This window comes from Dama dama, chromosome 10 (genome assembly GCF_033118175.1).
Source record: "Dama dama isolate Ldn47 chromosome 10, ASM3311817v1, whole genome shotgun sequence".
In the NCBI taxonomy this organism is placed as follows: Eukaryota; Metazoa; Chordata; class Mammalia; order Artiodactyla; family Cervidae; genus Dama; species Dama dama.
The window spans coordinates 11396079-11415872 of NC_083690.1; the positions used below are offsets into that span (position 1 = coordinate 11396079).

The 19794-nt window shown below is 56.7% G+C and overlaps 1 protein-coding gene across 9 annotated transcripts in view; it reads left to right on the forward strand.

Annotated features, from left to right (window-relative positions):
• CLEC16A (C-type lectin domain containing 16A) overlaps positions 1–19794 on the forward strand; it is a 239612-nt gene that overhangs the window by 212402 nt on the left and 7416 nt on the right. For 4 of the 9 annotated variants that reach the window (XM_061152825.1, XM_061152828.1, XM_061152826.1 and 1 more), the window contains 3 exons: positions 5825–5986; positions 12622–12741; positions 16074–19562. The exons of 1 other annotated variant lie outside the window; for it this stretch is intronic. In XM_061152825.1, the coding sequence (XP_061008808.1) occupies positions 5825–5986; positions 12622–12741; positions 16074–16426 (635 nt within the window). In that variant the 3' untranslated portion in view covers positions 16427–19562. Of the gene's footprint in view, positions 1–5824; positions 5987–12617; positions 12742–16073; positions 19563–19794 lie in introns of those variants that run through there. 4 more of the 9 variants (XM_061152827.1, XM_061152829.1, XM_061152831.1 and 1 more) reach the window with 3 other exon arrangements.

Sequence of the window (19794 nt, forward strand, 5' to 3'; positions counted from 1 at the left end):
TGTAGAATCTCCCAATGTATGAATGGTAGTGCCTAAATCAAGCAAAGCACAAATGAGATGTGAGCAAAGCCAAACACACCTGCAAGCTTCTGGGCTGCAGTTGGCTAGTGCTGGACACTGCCTTCTGTGGCAACCTTGCTCTCAGGGGGGACAGCTTAGTGGGTGTTCCACCCAAAGGCAACAGCGTTGTTGTTGTTACTCAGTCGTGTCCGACTCTTTGCGACCCCACGGACTGCAGCACACCAGCCTTCCCTGTCCTTCACCATCTCCCAGAGTTTGCTCAAATTCACGTCCATTGAGTCAGTGATGCCATCCAACCATCTCATCCCAATTCGAAAGCATCAACTCTTGGATGCTCAGCCTTCTTTATGATCCAGCTGTTGCATCCGTGCATGACTGCTGGACATAGCTTTGACTATCTGGACCTTTGTCGGCAAAGTGATGTCTCTGCTTTTTAACATGCTGTCTAGGTTTGTCAACAATAGTGGTGCACAATGTATATTCAGGGTGCACTTTTCAGTGTCTTCCACTTTCCCCACGTCCACAAAAGGCTCTGGGATTCAAATCAAATTTATAGGGAAAAAGAAAACTGACCATTTAAGCGCAGAGAGCCTCACTCACTGTACTGTGTTTCTCATAAAAACGTACAGACTCACAGAGAATGGGGGGCCCATCCAAGATCATGAGGGGTCCTGACCTGCAGACCAGCCCTCCCTCTATCAGCGGACTTAAAATAGCAGACTGACCTTTTCGTGGTATTTTGTGTGTGTGCTTGACAAATGCCAGAGAGTTACTCATGAGTTCATCTTCCCAGAATAACTGTCAGAACAGGGCCAGAGGGCAGCAGGAAGACCCCGGCCTGACCCTGTAAAGCCTGGGGCTCCTGGAAAGCGGGGAATGCATTTCACCATTGTCCCGCCTGCTCCGGAGTATCGCGTCTGGCCCCAGCTTTGGGCCGGTTCTTAGTGATTCCAGGGGAGAGAGCTCCAGAGGCCAGGACAGATCGAAGGTCTATGTTAGGGACCCGGCAGCTTCCGCCTGCCCCCGGGTGCCTTCCTTCATCCTTCCCCTCTTTTTCTGGTTAAAAGTGCTGTGCGTGGTAGAAGTCCTGGAAAATTCAGACAAGCACCAAAAAAATTAAAACTCACCCTAGTAAACCGCCTGGTGCCCCCACGACTTCCACTCCAGTCTGTTTGCTCCGCTCCCGGTACAAAGGAGAGCGCTTCCCTGGCGACTCAGTTGGTAAAGAGTGTGCCTGCAGCGTAGGAGACCCAGGTTCCAGCCCTGGGTCGGAAGATCCCCTGGAGAAGGAGATGGCAACCCACTCCAGTGAGCTTGCCTGGAAAACCCCATGGATGGAGAAGCCTGGATGGAGAATCCCATGAATGGATGGCTGCAGTCCATGGGGTTGCAAAGAGTCAGACGTGACTGAGCAACTAACACTGTTCTTTCCGTACAAGGAAAGATACAGAGTCTGAATTTTTTTTTTTTTTTTTTTTTTTTGGTGAAAAGTTTGAGATGAATTGGCAGCAACTTTTTTTTTTTTTAATGAGGAAAGTCTTTTTTTTTTTTTAATTTTTGGCTGCACTACATTTCATTGCTTTTTGAGGGCTTTCTCTAGTTGCAGCTCATGGGCTTAGTTGCTCCATGGCTACATGGCGGCTGTTGTTCAGTCGCTAAGTTGTGTCCAACTCTTTGTGTCCCCATGGACTGCAGCACGCCAGGCTTCCCTGTCCTTCACTATCTCCTGGCATTTGCTCAGACTCATGTCCGTTGAGTTGGTGATGCCATCCAGCCAGTTGTGGATGAGATCAGGTGAGATCCAACCATCTCATCCTCTGTCGTCCCCTTCTCCTCCTGCCCTCAGTCTTTCCCAGCATCAGGGTCTTTTCCAATGAGTCGGCTCTTCACATGAGGTGTCCAAAGTATTGGAGCTTCAGCTTCAGCATCAGTCCTTCCAATGAATATTCAGGGTTGATTTCCTTTAGCAATGACTGGTTTGATCTTCTTTCAATCAAAGGGACTCTCAAGAGCCTTCTCCAGCACTACAATTCCAAAGCATCAGTTCTTCAGCACTCAGCCTTCTTTATGGTCCAACTTTCACATTCATGCATGACTACTGGAAAAACCATAGCTTTGACTATCTGGACCTTTGTCCGTAAAGTGATGTCTCTGCTTTTTAATATGTTGTCTAGGTTTATCATAGTTTTTCTTCCAGGGAGCAAGCGTCTTTTAATTTCATGGCTACAGTCACCATCTGCAGTGATTTTGGAGCCCAAGAAGGTAAAATCTGCCACTGTTTCCACTTTTTCCCCCTTCTATTTGCCATGAAGTGATGGGACTAGATGCCATGATCTTATTTTTTTCCCTTCCCAGACCAGGGATCAAACCCATGTCCCCCACATCAGAAGGCAGATCTTTTTTTTTTTAAATCTTTTATTTATTTATTTATTTATTTACAACAGTGGGAGCAGATGGGACATGCTTTTTCAAACCTTCTTTTATTTACTATGTCTTGAGCGTTTCCCTCCACACTTCATCTTCTTTTGTACCACCATGTTTGACAGCCGCCAAGGATTTCGTCACCCGGGCGTGGGAGGATTTACTTGGCTTTTGTTTAACTGTCACCAGCTTCGGCTGTCACCAGCTCCCTGTCACATGCGCCAGTGCTCTGAATATCCATGCAACCACTCACAGTGCCTTCACAGCATCCGTTTCTAAAGGTGGGATCAGCCGGATGGCATGAAGATCCATACGGCCTTTCCATTCACATCTCACAGGCTATTCTTGAGACCTTCTTGGGAAGGGCCAAGAATTTTATCTGCTGGGGGAGCTCTCACAGAGGCCTGTTTGCCTGTGCCCTGGTCTCATTATCTCTGGCGCATCTGTGAGTTTGCAAGTACTTGGCAGCCCATGTGTGTTTAACTCGCGCCCAGAGAGCCCGTTGGCACTCCCGGCAAAGCTAGTTCATCGAGAACAGGATGAAGCAAGAGCGGGAGGCCCAGAGCCCCGACCGCTGGCGCTTTCCCTGAGTTCTCTGCTGCGCCCTTGGTCGAACCGGCTCTCAAAATGTTGCCAGCTCGATTTGGGGAGGAGCTGGAGGAAACTGCACAGGGGGCTACTGGGCTAAAAAGCAAACAAGCAAACAGAAGACATCACCAAGGCTTTCTGGGTCCCCACGCCATGGACGGAGAGGAGCAGCAGGCCAGGGAGAGAGGCCTTCAGCCGCCTCCACCCAGCTAGACCCGCGAATGGGTGTTATCAGCAGTTGGTGGGGTTCCTTTTGTCTCTAACTCTTAGCATCTGCCGGAGGTGCACCATATTTTTTGTCCATCTATGGCTTGACCCCGAATCCGTTCCCTTCATGAAAGAACTTGGCTGTCCTGCCTGCAGTCTTAGCGTCTCTTTGGCTCCCCCATGCACTCCACCCCACATGTCTTACCATAATAAATCAGGGCTTTAAAGAGCTTGAGAGAGAAGACAGAGAAGACGTGTGTCTTAAGAGAAGGGGTAGGTGACCGCCTTGGTGACTGCCAAACCATCGAGGTTGGGGCATTGTCCAGAGTGTAACAGGGTCGGCTTACCCTCAACTCAGGTCCCATACTCTCTGGCCCCCTCCGTTCACGGTTCTGATACATAAGCCGCTCAGGGAAAGCCATCCTGACATTTTGATTTGTTAGGGAGTGATTCATTTTCGAGGCAAGTAAACAGCTTGTATACTTGGGGGTTTACCGCTTGAAGTGATTAAGAAGTCAGCCACTATTAAGCTGGTTCTCTGGAGTTGTGGCTGCCCACACCCCTTCCCACCCCCGGGAATCTTCCTGACTCCCGGTCTGGATTTGCCTTGATGTTCGGGGTAGTTAAGCTGAGGCCCCGACCCCACCTCCCCAGTCTCTTCCTGCGAAGTCCTGCCCTGCTCTGCCGGGGGTGGGGGCGGGGGCGGGGAGCTTACCGCCACGCCCCCTCCAGGCTTCACATCCGCATGCCAACACATCGCTGGGGGTATAAATAGACCCAGCTTCTGATCCTCAGACAAAAATAATTTTAAACAAACATCAGGACAAAAGAGCTGCTCCACAGGGGCAGCTGGGTGTGGGTTCCCCCAAGTCCTGAGGTGGGAACAGAGCATCGGGTCCCCTTGCTAACTCCCTCACCCCACCCCACCCCCACCCCTGCTCCACCCAGACCTGCCCACCAGGGGGTGGAGGCAAGGAGGCTTGGAGAAGTGGGGAGACTGGCCAGAGCCCTAGGGCTGGAAAGCGAGTGGACCAGGATGGAACCCAGGCTTCCCTGGTGCCCCCACCCTCTCCCAGGCCATGCCCGCTGTTCCCATCCAGGGTCGGGAGCGAAGCATTTCAGGCTTTGGGGCCCTGCTGGCGGCCGCTCTTGGAGCGACTCGGTGTTGCCAGTGTAGCTTGCGAGCAGCCGAGGGCAGAATGTACGCAAAGGGCCCGGCCGTGTTCCAGTCGAACTTGCCTTACCAAACAGAGGGCCTTAGTTCTCGGACCCCTGCTGGACAGTGCCTGAGTTCTGAGCAAGGCCGGGTCAGGTCTGGAGAACCTGCCGGGAGAAGTGGCAGTGGGCGCTGGCGGCGGGCGCGCGTGGGGCTTGGGGCCGGAGGAGTGCGCTAGGGCTGGGGAGGCTTGATGTGACTGGCCAGGAGGTCGGGGACCCTGCTGTCAGCGGGGAGAAGGCCCTGCCCGCATCCCCACCCCAACCTGCTGCAGAAGCAGGGGCACAGAGCTCCCGGGGGACTGAGGCAGGAGCCAGCACAGCCTGCCTGGGCTCCCAGGAGCGTCCACAAGAAGTCTGTTCCGTGGGAGCTCCCCGGGCGGTTCGTGGATAAGATCCGGAGCCACGTGCCTTTAGAAAAGCCCTGTACAGGAGGCAGGAGTCTCCCTCCGGGCGCTCCGGAGTGGCTCGTTCAGAATAGCCCGCTCCCACCACACGCCCAGCACCCAGGGCCGAGCAGGCTGGGTGGGCATTCTCCCCACAGCAGCCGGGTGGGGAGAGGTCGGTGACCCACGCCCCTCACGCTCACAGCTGGGACAGACACTGGCGCGTGTCCTGGTGCTGAGCCAGGCAGGGCTTGCCAGGGTCTGTGAGTCTCCAAAATGCAGGGCCCTCCGCTCCCTCGGGCTGGGCAGGCCGCAGCCCCATCCTCAACCCCAGAGTTGCTCAGAGGAACAAGCCAAACTGCAATTGCCTGCTTTTCACCAGAACTTGCATCCCTCCCGCACCAAACTTTACGCCAGACCCGCCAGGGCAGAGCCGAGTCCCTGGTAGGGGGCATCTTCAGGGTCTCCCCTTCCGCCCAGGGCGGCTTCAGAGCTCAGGTCTGGCACCCTGCTTCTGGCAGGACTCGGCCACGTGAGCAGAGGCCCCGCGGTTTGGTGGCGAGGGTGTCCCGAGTCCCTCCGCAAGCGTCACCAGGAAGCCTCTGAGCCCCGAGGCTGAGTCCTCTTCAAGGGTGCAGCTGGCGCGATGCTAAGCCAGCATCAGGCACTGATTTATGGCTCAGCGACGCACCCACCCACGCCCTCGTGCACACACACGCGCCCTGGGCTCTATGGCTGTCTGTACCCTCACCCACAAAACGGCATCGAGGTATGTCCAGGCCCATCCCGTGCCTGGCGAGTTCAACTAACTCTGGGGAGCAGACCCAGACCGTGAAGGAGCTGGCTTTGGGTCAGTTAGCCCTCCTCTTCAAGACGGGGGCTTGCCCCCTGCCCAGGACCTCACACACAGTCCCCGGGGAGGCGGCCCCCGCTGCCAGGCCAGCTGGCGGCCCCGCTGGGTCACAGCTTCCCGCCTTGCCTTGCAGGCTTCGCCGTGGCCCAGTGCATAAACCAGCACAGCTCGTCCTCCCTGTCCTCGCCCTCACCGTCGGCCAGCGGGAGCCCCAGCGGCAGCGGGAGCACCAGCCACTGCGACTCTGGAGGCGCCAGCTCATCATCCACCCCCTCAGCCGCCCAGAGCCCCGCAGGTATTGGCCGCGGAACACGGTGCGGTGGGGCGGGACTTCAGGAAACGCTGCGACCCCACCCCCTGAGGTCCCTGGCTGCCCCTCGCCGCCGTGTCTGGGGACTCTGCCACTCGGGGTTCCACGTCCACTCCAGCGTGCCGTCAGCAGTGGGTGGCTGGCTCGGCCCCCAGCAGGCGAGGAATGGTTCCCTTCACGGGCTGGTGCCCGGGCCGCAGAGCTGGAGGGGTGGGCAGCGGGCGACCCAGCCTCAATTCATCCCACTGTCACCTCCAGAGTCTTAGGTATCGCAAGGAGGGGTCTCCCAGACGTGATGCTTTGAACTCTGGCAAAAGAATCGTGTCTCTAATTTTTTTTTTCCCCTTCCATAACATACCAATTTCCTCTTTAAATTGGTTTGGGGCCGTCCAGTCGTCTGTGACCAGGGGATGCCTCTTGACGGTCTTTTGGGGAGTCTTGTCAGGATGGGCAGGAGTCACAGCTTGCCCTCCTATGACTGACACAGCACAGGTGTGGCGCAGAGAGACCCTGTGTGCAAGGAGCCTGGCATGAGACACGCACGTGGTCTGCCCAGCTCTCTGAGACCCTCATACGTGAGCCCCTGGCTGCAGCGTGTGAGATCCCAGAAATGAAGATGCCAGACTTGTTTCCTGAGCACCACGGCTCCTGAACACAGCCAGAGGAGCAGGGCCTTGCGCCTGCCCGCTGCTTTACACCCCTGCGGGTGACCCATGGGTCTGTAGGGCCCGGACCTCTCTGATCTGAGGGACCTCCATAACTCTGGTCTGCACCCCCACCTGGGGACCCTCAGTGTCATTCCCTGTTCCTGAGGGGTCCCCTCCAGAGCCCCCACCCACTGTTATTTCAGGGACGCCTGCACACACCCTTGTTGACTGATGGATTGACAGGTCTTGACAAAAGCAGTGTGTCGGGGAGGGAGCCACCACGGTGCCGGGAAATTGAGGGCCCCTGGCCACCCGCCACTCAGCACCAGAGGCAGAGATCCCCTTGGGCGCCCAGCCCTCTGTCCAGAGTTTTCAGTTTCCACTGTTCTCAGCAAAGGGTTAACCGTGCCTGGTCTCCACGCCTGTGGCTCAGGGCACCCCCGCCCCTCCTCCCATGAGCATCCCTTACCTCCATCTCTGATGGACATTCACGAGGGCCTCAGCAGCAAGGTCACCCTCAAGCCACCTCACTTAGAGCCCCCTTCCACTCGGCACCTGCTCCCCTCCCTGCCCCAACCCCGGGGAGAGACGGCCGCCCTTTCTGAGCTATTTCTGAGCCCGACTGAAGGTTGGCTGCGTGTCCAGGCAGTTGCTGCTGCCGTTCCCAGGCTCGTAGCTGGGAAATCCAGACAGAGCTTTCTCAGAAGCCAAGGACAGCCCTCAGCCTCCCCCTGAAGCCTGGGCTCATGCTGGCTTTGAGGGCCCGAGAGCAGGGTCATGTGTTGACATGACACGTGTGTGCCCGCGTGCTCTGGCGTGTGCACCATTCTGTGTCTGTGTCGAATGCGCCCACACACACAGACTTCCAATTGCATTTTGGGTGAAAGGTCTCTTCCTGGCGCCGCTGTGTACGCCTTCCTTTTGTGTTTAAGGAGGCGCAGCCGACAGCTAAATGAACCAAAGAGCCATACACTTCTTTGCCTCCAGCTGAAGCCAGAAGAGAACCATGCTATCAAAGTCAGGCCTGGGTGTGCAGAGGTCCACCCGAGTGTGGCCCCTGGGGCTCGGCATCTTGCCCACCTTGCACTTTGCGCTAGTTTCTTTGTTCTTGGCCTCCGACCCTACCCCCCACAACCCCCTGCTCGGTGCCAATGACGTGTCTCCTCCTCGCTGAAACACGGGGGCTGTTAGCCGCTGTCAGGTAGATGAGTGATGGTCTGGCCCCAGCTGTCTGCTCCCGATCCGTGTGTCCCCGGCAGGCCTGCAGAGGCGGGCATTGGAGGCCCTATTTTTTATGCTGCCTGACAGTAAAAGCCTGGGGCCCAGCCTACCCGTCCAGATCTCTGCAGACACTGAAATAACTCACCTCCCGATGCAGGGCCGGCCTGTGGGGCGGCTGGCGCTTCCCTCTCAACTGAGGAGCCAGCTGTTGATCCCCGCAAGGAGAGGGTGCGCCGGGGCTGGGGCGGCAGGCCCCAGGAGGGTCTCTGCTCACTTCCTCGTGATGCCCAACCTCCAGCCGCCAGGTCCATCCAGAAAACAGCCCATGGCGTTTCCATGTTCCCTAGGGGGGCAGGTCTACCCCGATGATGACAGCCTCTGCCTGGTGTCCTACCCAGCCTTGCTGGATGAAACAAGGCGGGAGGCTTCTATTGGGACGGGTACCCTTCTTCCCGTGTCCCGGTTAGATGTCCGCCCAGGTGGTGGCCCAGTGTTCAGGCTTCCGATTTGGAAGTCATCAGACTTTCCCCCGCAGGGTCAGCTGGGCAGGCGTTCCGGCCAGGGCCTCACCCCGCAGCCCTTCCAGCCTGGACAGCAAACAGCTGCAGCCCAGCCGCGGGGGCGCTTGTCCTCAAAGTGGGCTTTGAGGGCGCAGTGCTGGCCCAGAAGCATCCCTGGCCTTGTGTTTCCAGAGCCTTCTGAGTCCAGGAAGTTCCCAGGGTGGAAAGTAGCTGCCAGGCCCTCTGCAGCCAGAATTAGCAAAGTCCAGGGCTTCTGTGCTCTTGAAGCCACACTGTGCGTGTCAGGATTTGCTCACAAAAACACTCAGGAAATGCTGTCCACTAGGAGATGAGCCCAGTGTTCTTTTTCTCTGACCCATGGGGTTGAAACCTGGAATTGTATGGCTCAGACAGTAAAGAATCCGCCTGCCAATGCAGGAGACCCGGGTTCGATCCCTGGGTCAGGAAGATTCCCTGGAGAACGAAATGGGAGATCCCCTGAGAAGGGAAGGGCCTGGCTACCCACTCCAGTGTTCTTGCCTGGAGAATCCCATGGACAGAAGAACCTGGCAGGCTGGGCTGCAGTCCATGGGGTCACAAGGAGTCAAGAGACTGAGCGATAACACTTTGACTTTCGTCCATGAAAAGCAGAGATGACCTTCACACTATCAGCCATCAGTGTGGCCTGGGCCCCCACGCCCAGCCCTCTGGGTGTGCCCGCGCCACAGGGAGCCCCAGTAGGCGCTGCTCCCCAAATCCACGTGTCAGGCGTGCGGCTCACAAGCACTTTACAGACACCTGCCCATTGAATTCTGCCACCGTGTGCCTCACACTGAGAAGCTGAAAACCACGGGGGCTCATAGGGGTCTCGCAGCTTGGCCAGGATGCTGCCGCTGTTGGCAGGCGGCCCAGGTAGGAGCCCAGCCTCCGAGGTTGGGAGCCCTGCCCCAGGCGCGGAGACGACCCAGCACGCCTCGCCGTCTCCCTGCGTCTGTCCCCAGTGCCTCCAGGGGGCGCCCCCGAGACCTGGGCATTGTCCCGCTCCCGGCTGGAGACTGCCAGTGTGGTGCAGGCATCTCCCCGCCCGAAGCTCACCGTTGCTCTCGAGCCAGCCGAGGAGCCTCGGCCCACTCACAGAGGCCCGGTCACTGCGCAGCTCCTGCAGCGGGGAGCCCAGCGGCCTCCAGTCAGGCCCAAAACGGACCCCAGACGGCCACGGGTCCTCAGCCATGGGTTCACCCCCAGAGGAGGGTGTGAAACTCTTGGCGCTCCGTTGCGCTTTCTGCCTCCGCCCTCAGTCCAGCCCAGGGGACCCTGCGTTTCCTGCCTGGGTTTGAAAGAGGCCCGTGTTTATCCCAAACACGAATTTCCTCAGCTTCCCATGGGGCCCTCAGTCACGCGGACGTCTGACCCGAACGAACTCAGTAGGGTCTCTCCACCAACCCAGCCCCCGCACCCTGCCCAAGAGGCTCTTCCCTCTGCCTCTGACTGCCTCCGCCTTGGTACCCCACCCCCGACAGATTCACTTTTTCCAAAGGAATAGATTTTTGTTGAGTTCCTACTGTGCGCAGGTCCTAAAGCCTGGAATGTACAAGCTGGTGGGGAGGCTGAGTCTGTCAGAGGACCACGCAGATAAGCGGCCCGTTATGAACTATGAGCTGGGGGCTGCAGGCAGGGCCAAAGGCTCCCAGAGGAGTCATCACTGTGGGTGAAAGCCCAAGAATGAGGGGCTGACTAGAGGGCTCCCTGGAGAAGGTGGCCTTTGGGTCAGTTCCCCAAGGCCCAGTCCAGGGTCTGGCTGGCGACAAGTCCATTCCTTTCCCCCACCTCTCTGGGATCTACCTGTCAATTCCATTCTTGCAAATACAGGCCCAAGGGCTGGTCTGTCTCCAAGAAACAGCCCATCAGGGCCAAGGCCCCAGCTGAGGCTCCAGGCCCGCACAGGCAGAGTGACCGTCACCAGAAGGGGAAGGAACCCGCCTAGACAGGTCACCAGGTGGCCAGTGGCCCACAGATATCCTTCCGTGCGGGGAGCACCTGCTTCTGAGTCTCTTTCACATACCAAAGAGAGATCCTGGACACTCGTGAGTGGCTTCTTAGCAAGCGAAGGCCCTCAAAGCGTGGCCAGAGGACACCCTAGGCTGAAGGGAAAGTGAAAGTGTATTCCCTCAATCATGTCTGACTCTTTGCAACCCCATAGACTGTAGCCCACCAGGCTCCTCTGTCCATGGAATTCTCCAGGGGCATCTTCCTGACCCAGGGATCAAACCTGTATCTCTTGCATTGCAGGTGGTTTCTTTACTGTCTGAGCCAGCAGGGAAGCCCCCAGACTGAAGGAGAGGTCAAAACTGAATTCTGTGGTAACCACGGGACCAACCAGAAAGAGCTGGGGGCAAGGGGATTTTATTTTCATTGTGAATTATTTATCTATCAGAGCTGGGCCCCAGAGGGCTTTTATTGTTTGGTTTCAACACCTGATGCACGAGTCCACCTCTTCCCACCGCCCTTTAAAGACAGTTTGCTGGAATCCTCAAGTCTCTGCAGGGAACAGCAGGCGCCCTGTGCTGCAGAGGCATCCAGGCACCCGGCCTCTTGTCGCCGGCTCTTCCAGCTTAGCCAGCCTCCTGGGCCTCAGCTTGTTCTCCAGGGAGAAAATCACAGGTTTGGAATGAGCAGGGTTTTTTTTTTTTCCTTAAACATTTTATGGTTTTGAGAAACTGAAATTGAAGAAAACATATGGCGGGAAAGAGAGAATAGACCCAATTTTCGAACCACATGGAGGATCAGTAGGAACACTTTAGAAGTATCTTCTGGGTTATGCCCATGCATGGGCTCACGTGCACACACACACACACATATATGCACACATGCACACACTGTGGGATTCTAGTAAGAAAGCCTCCGCTAAGAGCTCTGTGACCCACACCAAGTTCCGCAGACAGCCACTCTGCCTCCGACCTTCAGTCCGTTGGGTTTCATCTGTGTTCTGGGGGAGGGACTTTGAGGAGGATGATAGAAATTTTTTTGTTAAGAAATGAAGTCAGACTGAAGGCCAAGGCCGCTGTTTCCGGTGTCCATCTTCAGGCCCAGGGCATTCTGAGCTGGGGTCCCTCTGACTCTTCCCTGAGGGTTTATAGGAAGAAGGAAGAGCTTGACTCCTGGTGGCCAGGTGTTGGACGCCTGTCCCAGTCCCCCCCTCCCCGTCCTCACCTGCTCCCTGAGACAATTGTCTGAACCTGTGACCTTCAGCCCCAAGCACCCAGCTGGTCCCACTTGGGCCGACTGAGCGCCAGGCAGCCCAGGGCCGACCTGCGTGTCACCAGTCTCCGGCTCCACAGGCGGGCAGGCCTCTTAAGGACAAAACCCCAAGTCAAACGTCTTCTCTTCTCCCCAGTGTTCTCCGTGACGTTAATTTTAAGTGTGGTAAAATACACCTAACATCATTTTAACCCCTTTAAGCCAACAGTTCCATCCATTCGCCTTGTTGTGCTCCGTGGCGTTCATCGTAAGCTTAGCCCCGATGAGAGTTTGTCTCAGAGGGGGCGGTTGCTTCCTCCCCGGGGAGATGCTCCTAACACTTTTGTTGCAGCCGATTAGAACCCACCCCCTGCCGCTTGGCGCCTGCCCTCAGATCTTGCTGCTGTGGTTCAGTCTTGGTTTCAAAGGTGCAGATTGCAGAGCAGAGCGCAGCGGCCGGTGGAGGGTCGCCTCGCAGCTGGGGAGGGGGTGACCGGGAAGGGGTCGCGGGAGGCTCTGCTGGTGGCTTCAGGGGCTGCCTTGTCAGTGGGGGTCAGAAATCCACTTGTTCCTCTAACTGCATCAGCTCCGATCCCCCAGCCACACACCCTTCCCTGCTCAGACGGGCCCAGGGATGCAGGGTTTTCATCTTAACGCGCAGGCAGTTCTGTTCCTCCATCGCCGAGACCAGGTGTCGCTGACCACCCCGAGGCTTTCCTTCCCAACAGGACAGACCTCTGCCGTCTTTACCTGCTTGAGTCCCACGAGCGGACGATGTGGTTCTTAGCTCGTCTTAGCCCCCACCTTCTCCCGGGGTCGGTGGGGGTGGGACGGGGTGTCCCCTGTGCGTGGGGGCTGCTCAGCAGCCCCCCCGGAGCACAGCCCCCGCCCCCCGCCCCGCGCTGTGGTCGATGCTTCGCGTCCGTCACTTCTCTGTGTCCCCCTCCGTGTCCCCCTTCCCTGTGCGGTTGTTAAAAGCTTTCTATGATCTGTCGCTGTGTTTCCCTCTAGTCAGGAGTGGCAGGAAAGGACGCCGGCGAGTGTTCAGCCTGTCGGAGGCCGACAGTCACGGCGGCCACTGGGTTTAGTGCTTCGATCGGCAGCTGTCACGGCACCTCTGGCTCGGTCACTGAAGGCAGGTCTCCTCCGTTAGCCTCCTGGGCCCTCAACGCCCCCCACCACCGCCCCGCACGTTGCACTTCCAACTCCTGCAGACCCCCAGAACACCAGGCGAGGGCACGGGGAGCCCCAGCCGCCCGCCCAAGCCATTTCCTCAGCTCCGGTCCCCTCCTGGCCTCATCTCACCCGAGGACCGAACCCCTTGGCCCTTGACCCAGGGGGTTCAGCTGGGTCAGCTCCTCCACGAGGCAGAGCCGGGCAGTCTGGAAACACTGCCCTCCATGAGACCCTGCACCAAGCTAGGCACAAGCCCTGAGCTAAGGGGGTTTCCAGCCCCTTCCCCCCAGGGCCCCCCAGTTTAGGCCACAAGGGCTAGGCAGAATTTGCAAAAAGCCACAAAGAAGTCACCTAGTTGCTTTTTTTTTTCTTTTCCTTTTCCTCCCCGCCCCACCCCCACCCCGCTCCCCCTCTCCTCAGCCTTGCTCGTATCTAAGTGGTGGATTCCATCACATTCCACCCGGAGGCCAAGTCATTTCACTCGTGAGCGCGCTGGTGGACATGACTCCACCGTTTGCCCTTCTTGCGATCAGATAGCGGCCGTGTGTGGGCTGTGGTCACTGCCACCATCCCGCAGTGCTCCCCCTAGGGTCCCCCCCGCCCCGTGCCCTCCGTCTGGGCAGCGGCACTCTTCAGACAGGAGCCTTCGCCTTCTCTTGCATTTAAAAGCTGCCTGCCCTGAGCTTTGCCCTCCTACTTGCTGCCTTTTCTTCCCCACGTCGCTCAGTCCCACCTCCCCCAGCCTGAGCATGTCAAATCCTCATCTTGACTGGAAACTGTCACCCACTCAACAAGCGTCAGCCCTGGAGCTACAGATCAGCCTCCGAGGGTGCCACCCAGGGACTCAGGGCACCCACTGCCTTGGTTTCAACTCGAGGCAGCACCACGGGGAGGCTGAGCACCCCTCACGGGAACGGGACGTTGGGCTCTCCAGCTCCGGCCTCCACTCATCTCCTGGGTCAGGCCTGAACCTGTGCCCTCGGAGCTCAGAAACACCAGCAGGCAAGCGAGGCAGAGGGTCCACAGTGACCACTGCAGATCTGTGCTTGACCAGGAATGGTGTCCTCCCTGGGTAATTTTCCCTTGAATGTATAAATTTGGAGCTAACATTCAGGAAGCTGCTCTTAGTTTAAAAATCGGTAGGTAGATATAGATAGATAGATGGGAAATAGATAGATGATAGAGAGAAGATGATTGGTAGGTAGATAACTAGATGATAGATAGGAAATAGATGATAGGTAGATAGAAACAAAGAACAGTGTTGTAGACGATGGGTAAGAAAAGGTTATTTTTCTTGTTTAAAAAAATAAATAGGAAGAGGCTCTTTTTCAGGGGACAAATGGATCCTTTTATGAAGTTGTTCTTTTCCTAAAGAAGAAACCACTTTTGTGTGTACTGCATCGTTTATTGGTTTGTTTCCTAATATATTTAACGGCAGCCTTCCCACACGCTTGATCGTTCTCACCACCAGAAACCTGGGCAGGACTCAGGGAATGAAGTTTGCCAGCCTCTTGAAAATCTGCGTGCAAGTGCAGACCCGAGCAAAGAGGGAATTCTCCTGGAGAATTCTGCAGAAAACGTGAAGGAAACGCTCCGAAGCTCTGTCTCCAGATGGCACAAAAGTGCCGTTTGGATGGTTAGTCATCTCTAAACTGCCTCGCCAGCAGCTAAGCCCACACGTGGGTCCTTCCGTAATAAGTTCCTGGACACGCTCGTGTGAAGCGAGGCGAGGCCACCGGAGCAGGTGAGCCCCACGCTCAGAGCCTCATGTTCAGGGCACGCCACGTCCCAACATGAGCCCAAGGCCTGAAATCAGCCCGTCGCCACCAGGCGTCCTTACTGAGTGGAGCAAATTCACTGAAATTCAGAGAAACCAGAAAGCGTGTGGGGTTGTTTACTCAGCATTTCTGGCCTCAAATCGCACCTTGAATCATTTTTTCCACTAGTGCTCACCCGTGTCCACCGACACCACCCCACCCCAGAGCCCCATGTGGTGGTTTTCTGTGGGCCTACTCTTTAAAAAAAAAAAAAAAGGAAAGAAAGAAAAGGAAAAGGACCTTGTGCAGAAGTGACCTGCGGCCTTTCTGAGCTCGCCGTCCTGGGGTGGGGGTCCCCTGGGAAGGAGCGATGTGTCCTTTGGGAAACCCCATCTGTTGCTTGTGCTTTCTCCACGCTGGGGACCCTCTTTCCTCTCTTTCATCCCATTCTGTACGCCCTTCGGTTTTATTTTGCGCTTGGTTTTTCCATTCTTTTGCTCTGTGTTCAGTTTGCGGTTCTGTTTTGTTTTGGCTTAACTTAAAAAAAAATACAACTCACTTAAGTGGAATCACATTGAACCAAAAAACAACGTCTGCCGTCATCCCAGGGCCCAGAGTGCTTTTGGATTCCCACTCCACACAGTGTGCTCAGAGCCCTGTTGACCCCAGAATCTGTAACAAGGGAGATTTGCTCTCCGAGCGAGAAGCCCACGGCCTTCTCATCTGTGTTTTCCGATCGCTGGCACGTGAAGTCTTGGCAGATGTTTCCCACGAGGGAGCCCCAGTCCAGCTGGTGTCTCTGCCAGCCCCGCTCCTCCTTGAAAAGCAAATAAGCCATTCGCCTGTAATCTAATCAACGGATTTCAAAAAGCACCAAAGAAAGAAACTGCTGCTCCAAAAATAACTGCTTCGGGCCACCCCTCCCTCCTGACATGGTTTCTCTCGGTGGCCCCGGCATGGGGGTGGAGAGGGGAGAGACCCTCAGCATAGATATGGCCTGGTGATCGCAGCCCCTTGCTGGGTGCTAACTCCGCACTCAGAGCCGGAGCAGGCGAGAGAACCACAGTCCAAACTCTTGTTCTAGTTTTGCAAAGCCGAAAAGTTCTATAGAATTCCTTTTTTTTTTTTTTTAATATTGCAGTGAGTTCCCTCTTGGGCACTGTTACCAAATATAGACTCTGAGAAATGGCCTGCGGTGATGAGCACACCCAAGCCCATCTCTCCCTAAACATGTATTTCTCCTCGGGCAGGTGGTTCATACTCGGAGCCGGTTTAGCTGCTTCCTGGCACGGGGAACTGGGCTTCCAGAATCCACTCTGCACAGGCCCCTAAATATGTCCCTTGCTTCACAAGTCAGGGTAACCCTGGGCCCTGACCAACTTGCCCCAGACCTAGGTGGGTCCCCAGAAGGAGGAGGGGGAGGCAAGCTGGTTCCCCCACACGCTTCATCTCCCACCCACATGTCCCCGGCCCTTTGTTCAGGACGGGTACCAGCGTGAGCAGAGCCTCTCTTTCTTCTCCCCCCCTTGCCCAGATGACCCCATGATCACGGAGCAGCCTCAGCCTAACCTCCCCGACCAGTTGGTGATCGTCGACGAAACAGAAGCCGAGGCCAGGCCCGGCAAGAGCCTGGCGAGGAGTGCGGATGTGGAGACCGTCACCCTGTCGCCCAGCCTCATCCCCACCCAGCAGCCCACCATCTCCCTGCTCTGCGAGGACGCTGCGGACACGCTGAGCGTGGAGTCGCTGACCCTCGTCCCGCCCGTCGACCGCCACAGCCTCCATGCCCTCACCGGCATCCCGCCGCCGCCCCCAGCTGTGGTGGGCACAGAGGCCCCGGGCTCGGGGGCCGGGCGGCCGGAGCCAGCAGACCCCGCTGAGCCCTGAGCCGGCCTCCCTCGGGGTGGACATGTGTGTGTGTGTGCGCGCGCGTGTGTGGCCCCGCTGGCAGGGACCTGATACGGCTGAACCCCCAGGAACATCCACAGTTCTTCCCAGCCCCAGGGAGCACCTCAAACCATCCTCGCGCTCCTCTGCTCCAGTTCGAATCCCCCTTTGACTTCACACCTGTTTGAGAGCAGGCTGGGACCAGCGGCAACACCCCAGTGAACCCGGATCATCCAAAAGCCACCTCAGGGAGGGGGCTGGGCTCTGGGTCTCAGAGCCCTCGGCCCCCGGGTGTGGGGGTGCAGGCAGCGGCAGGACCCATCAGCAGCACTCGCTTCATCAGCCAGCCCCTCCCCTGTCTCGGAGGTCCTCTGCCACCATCCCCAGTGTGCAGAGAAGCAGTGGACGTGCTCACTTTGTGTAGAAATTTCTAGAAAAGCAAACTTCGATAAACACCTCCTTTGGATGTTTATTCCTGCTTTTGGCAGCGGATGAAAAACAGCTATTTAAAAAGTTCAAAAAAAAAAAAGAAACGTCCTCCACCCTAAGGTTTGATGTCATGTTGTAAGTGTAATATTCCTGTAGAGATTTCGTTTTCATTTTCCCTTGAAGTTCCGGGATTTGCGGTTTAGAGTTCTGTGTCCAGCTTTCTCCATTGTCTTTAGGGACTCTGACTTCTTTGTCTCTTACTAACCCGCGAGCCTGTGGAATGATAGAAGTCCCTTCTGGAAAATTTAAAGTATTTTTTAAGCATAAATAAGGGAGAGATGCACATCCTCAGGTACACACAGAGCTGAGAGAGCCAAAAGTTTCTCTGCCGTGGCAGCCCAGGGGCGTCACCCAGATCTTTCCATGAAAAGGCGGACTGTGGTCAGGTCCCTGCTCAGGGCCACCCCCATCCTTCTGGACTAAAACCAAACAGGACGGTTTTCCAACATGGCCTTCGGTTGTCACCATCTCTCCATTTGCCTAAGAAAGAACTCTGTGGGACTGCAGGGACTCTGGCCTCCCTCTGATGGCTCTGATGGAAAGAAAAGGTCATGGAAACCATGCTCCAAGGCCATTGCCTGCTGCTCAGCTGTGTGGGTGCCCACAGGCAGGGACACCCCAAGGGTCAACCCCTGCCCAGCAGCGAGGACATGATGTCCTAGGAGCCTGGGCTTTGTCCCTCTTCCTCTCAGCTGCTGCTGTAAAGATGCAAGCTCGTTTGTGTTTATTTTTGTTTTGTAATGAAAACCCCTGGTTCCGTCTCCATTTGGGCTGGGCGTGTGCAGACCAGGTCTCCTCTGTATCCGATAAAGCTCCCAAGATGTTCTTTCTGCTCAAACCAGGCACAGCCAAGCGACCCTCACCTCCCTGATCGATGTTGAGATCTTGCAGAACTGGCCTTCACGTGTTCCCACAAGAGTGTGAGCACCCACCGTGTCAGCACTGGCCGGGCTGGGTTGTCAAGCGGCCTCAGAAGATGCTACACAAGCTCACCTGTTAGAGACCCCATCCCCCTCGCCGCCTCCTCCGTCTGCAGTCAGGCAGGGCCTGCCTGGGCCAGATTCAGCCTCCTAAAGGAAACACCCAGTTCCCCCGAGTAAGGGCCGTGGCATCTGCAGGGCAAGTCTCTCCAGCCATCAGAAGCCCCTGGGCAGGTGAGACCAGCCAGCACCATCAGGGGAAAAGACCCAGCTCAGATAGGAGGCCATTTCGACAGAAATTCCAGGGGCCCCAGCAAGGAGGGACAAGCCATGACTTTCAGCAGAGCCCTCCGGAAAGGACAGGCAGCGGGGACAGAAGGAGGGAGAAAGTGCGTGTTGTCAGGGAGGGGACCCCACTGGTGCCTCTGCTGGGATGAGGCACTGGATTGCTCCGGAGGCTGCCCACTTCTGCTTTTGAAGCGATTCTGGAGCAGCAGAAAGGAAGAAAGGCCAGTGGCATTATTGTGAGGAAGAAGCCCAGGCAGGTGGACCCCGCTCTTCAAGCTCTACAGGAGCAAGGTCTCGGCCAGTGGGGACCACACGCCTGGAAGGACCCGGGGCAGCATCACCAGGCAGGAGAGCTGAACGCAGACCGGCCTCCATGGGCTGTTGAGCAGAAGGTGCGATCAGGCCAAGCTTCCACCCCATGCCTGGCCCAGGGGCAGACCTCCCCCAAAGTGGGCTCACAGGGCTGGTCCTGGGCCACCCACAGCCTGCTGGCAACCAGATCCCCACTGTCTTGGCAGCACTGGGTACAGCTGCATCTTCAGGAGCACCCCAAAAAGCGAATGGTGGGGGCACCTCCAGAGAGGCCCTTCTAGACAGCAGGCACTGGGTCTCCAGGGCAGAGAGAGGTAGAACCAGGAATTCTTGGTGAGCCCAGGGCAGGTGGGGGCCATGGCCCCGTGACATGTGGGTACCAGACTTGGATCATCCATCCCTCCATCTCCAAGTCCTGCCCCTCCAGAGACCCTCCCTAAGTCCACATTAAGCCCATTGGGTTTGCCAGGTCAGGGGCAGAGCTGGTCACATCTACCCCCAAACATCAGCTTTGAAAGTGGCTGGGGTAAAACACATGTGTTTCTGGTTTGCCAGCAGGGGCGCCTCGAAGTCAGAAAGGCACGTGCCCCCCACCCAGGAGCAGGTATTGATAGTCCTGCCGGCACCAGCAGACCCTCTGTGCTCCCCTTACCCCTCGAGGCCTGGCCTGCTTGCTGCTCTCTGCAGAAGGCAGCTCCCCCCACCCCCCAACACCTGCCTTGCGACCCGGGGGTGAGTGACGGAACGCACCTCTACAGACATACACTAGATTTCCCTAAGGTCTCAAGATGCACTGGTCCAAAAGGCGCGAGGCGGGGTGAGGACCAACACTCACCTTCTTTTCTAGATGCAATAAATAAGAAATATTTAATGTAGTCACGATGACAGGGGGGCAGAAACTGTAAGGGTTCCTTATGTTCCTCCAAGTTGAAAATATGTAAATAATTCTTGTCCCGGGGTGGAGCAGGATTGAGAAACCTCATGCTTTCCGGGCCCCGGGACCGTTCCAGGGAAGTACCTGCTCTCGCCAGTGTGATTCATGCTTCGCAGGTACTCAACACAAGGGTGGAAATGAAAACTGGAACTTCCTTGTAAATTTGAATTTGGCAATAAAAAAAAAAAGAGTTACCAAGATTGTGGCTGCTGCTCCATGGCTGTATGGCAGGAAGGCCACAGCCCAGCAGAGGGGAAGGTTCTCGGCCGTCTGATCCCCCGCCCTGTCAGAGCTGCCGGGCGGGGTGCAGCCGCTGGGTCCTCCCCGCCCCCACCCTGGCCAGGTACCCCCAGTTCCTGAAAGGAGGGGCGGGGAGAACACCTCAGGTGCTCCCTCCAGAAAGGAGCTCCCAACCCCAGGCAGGT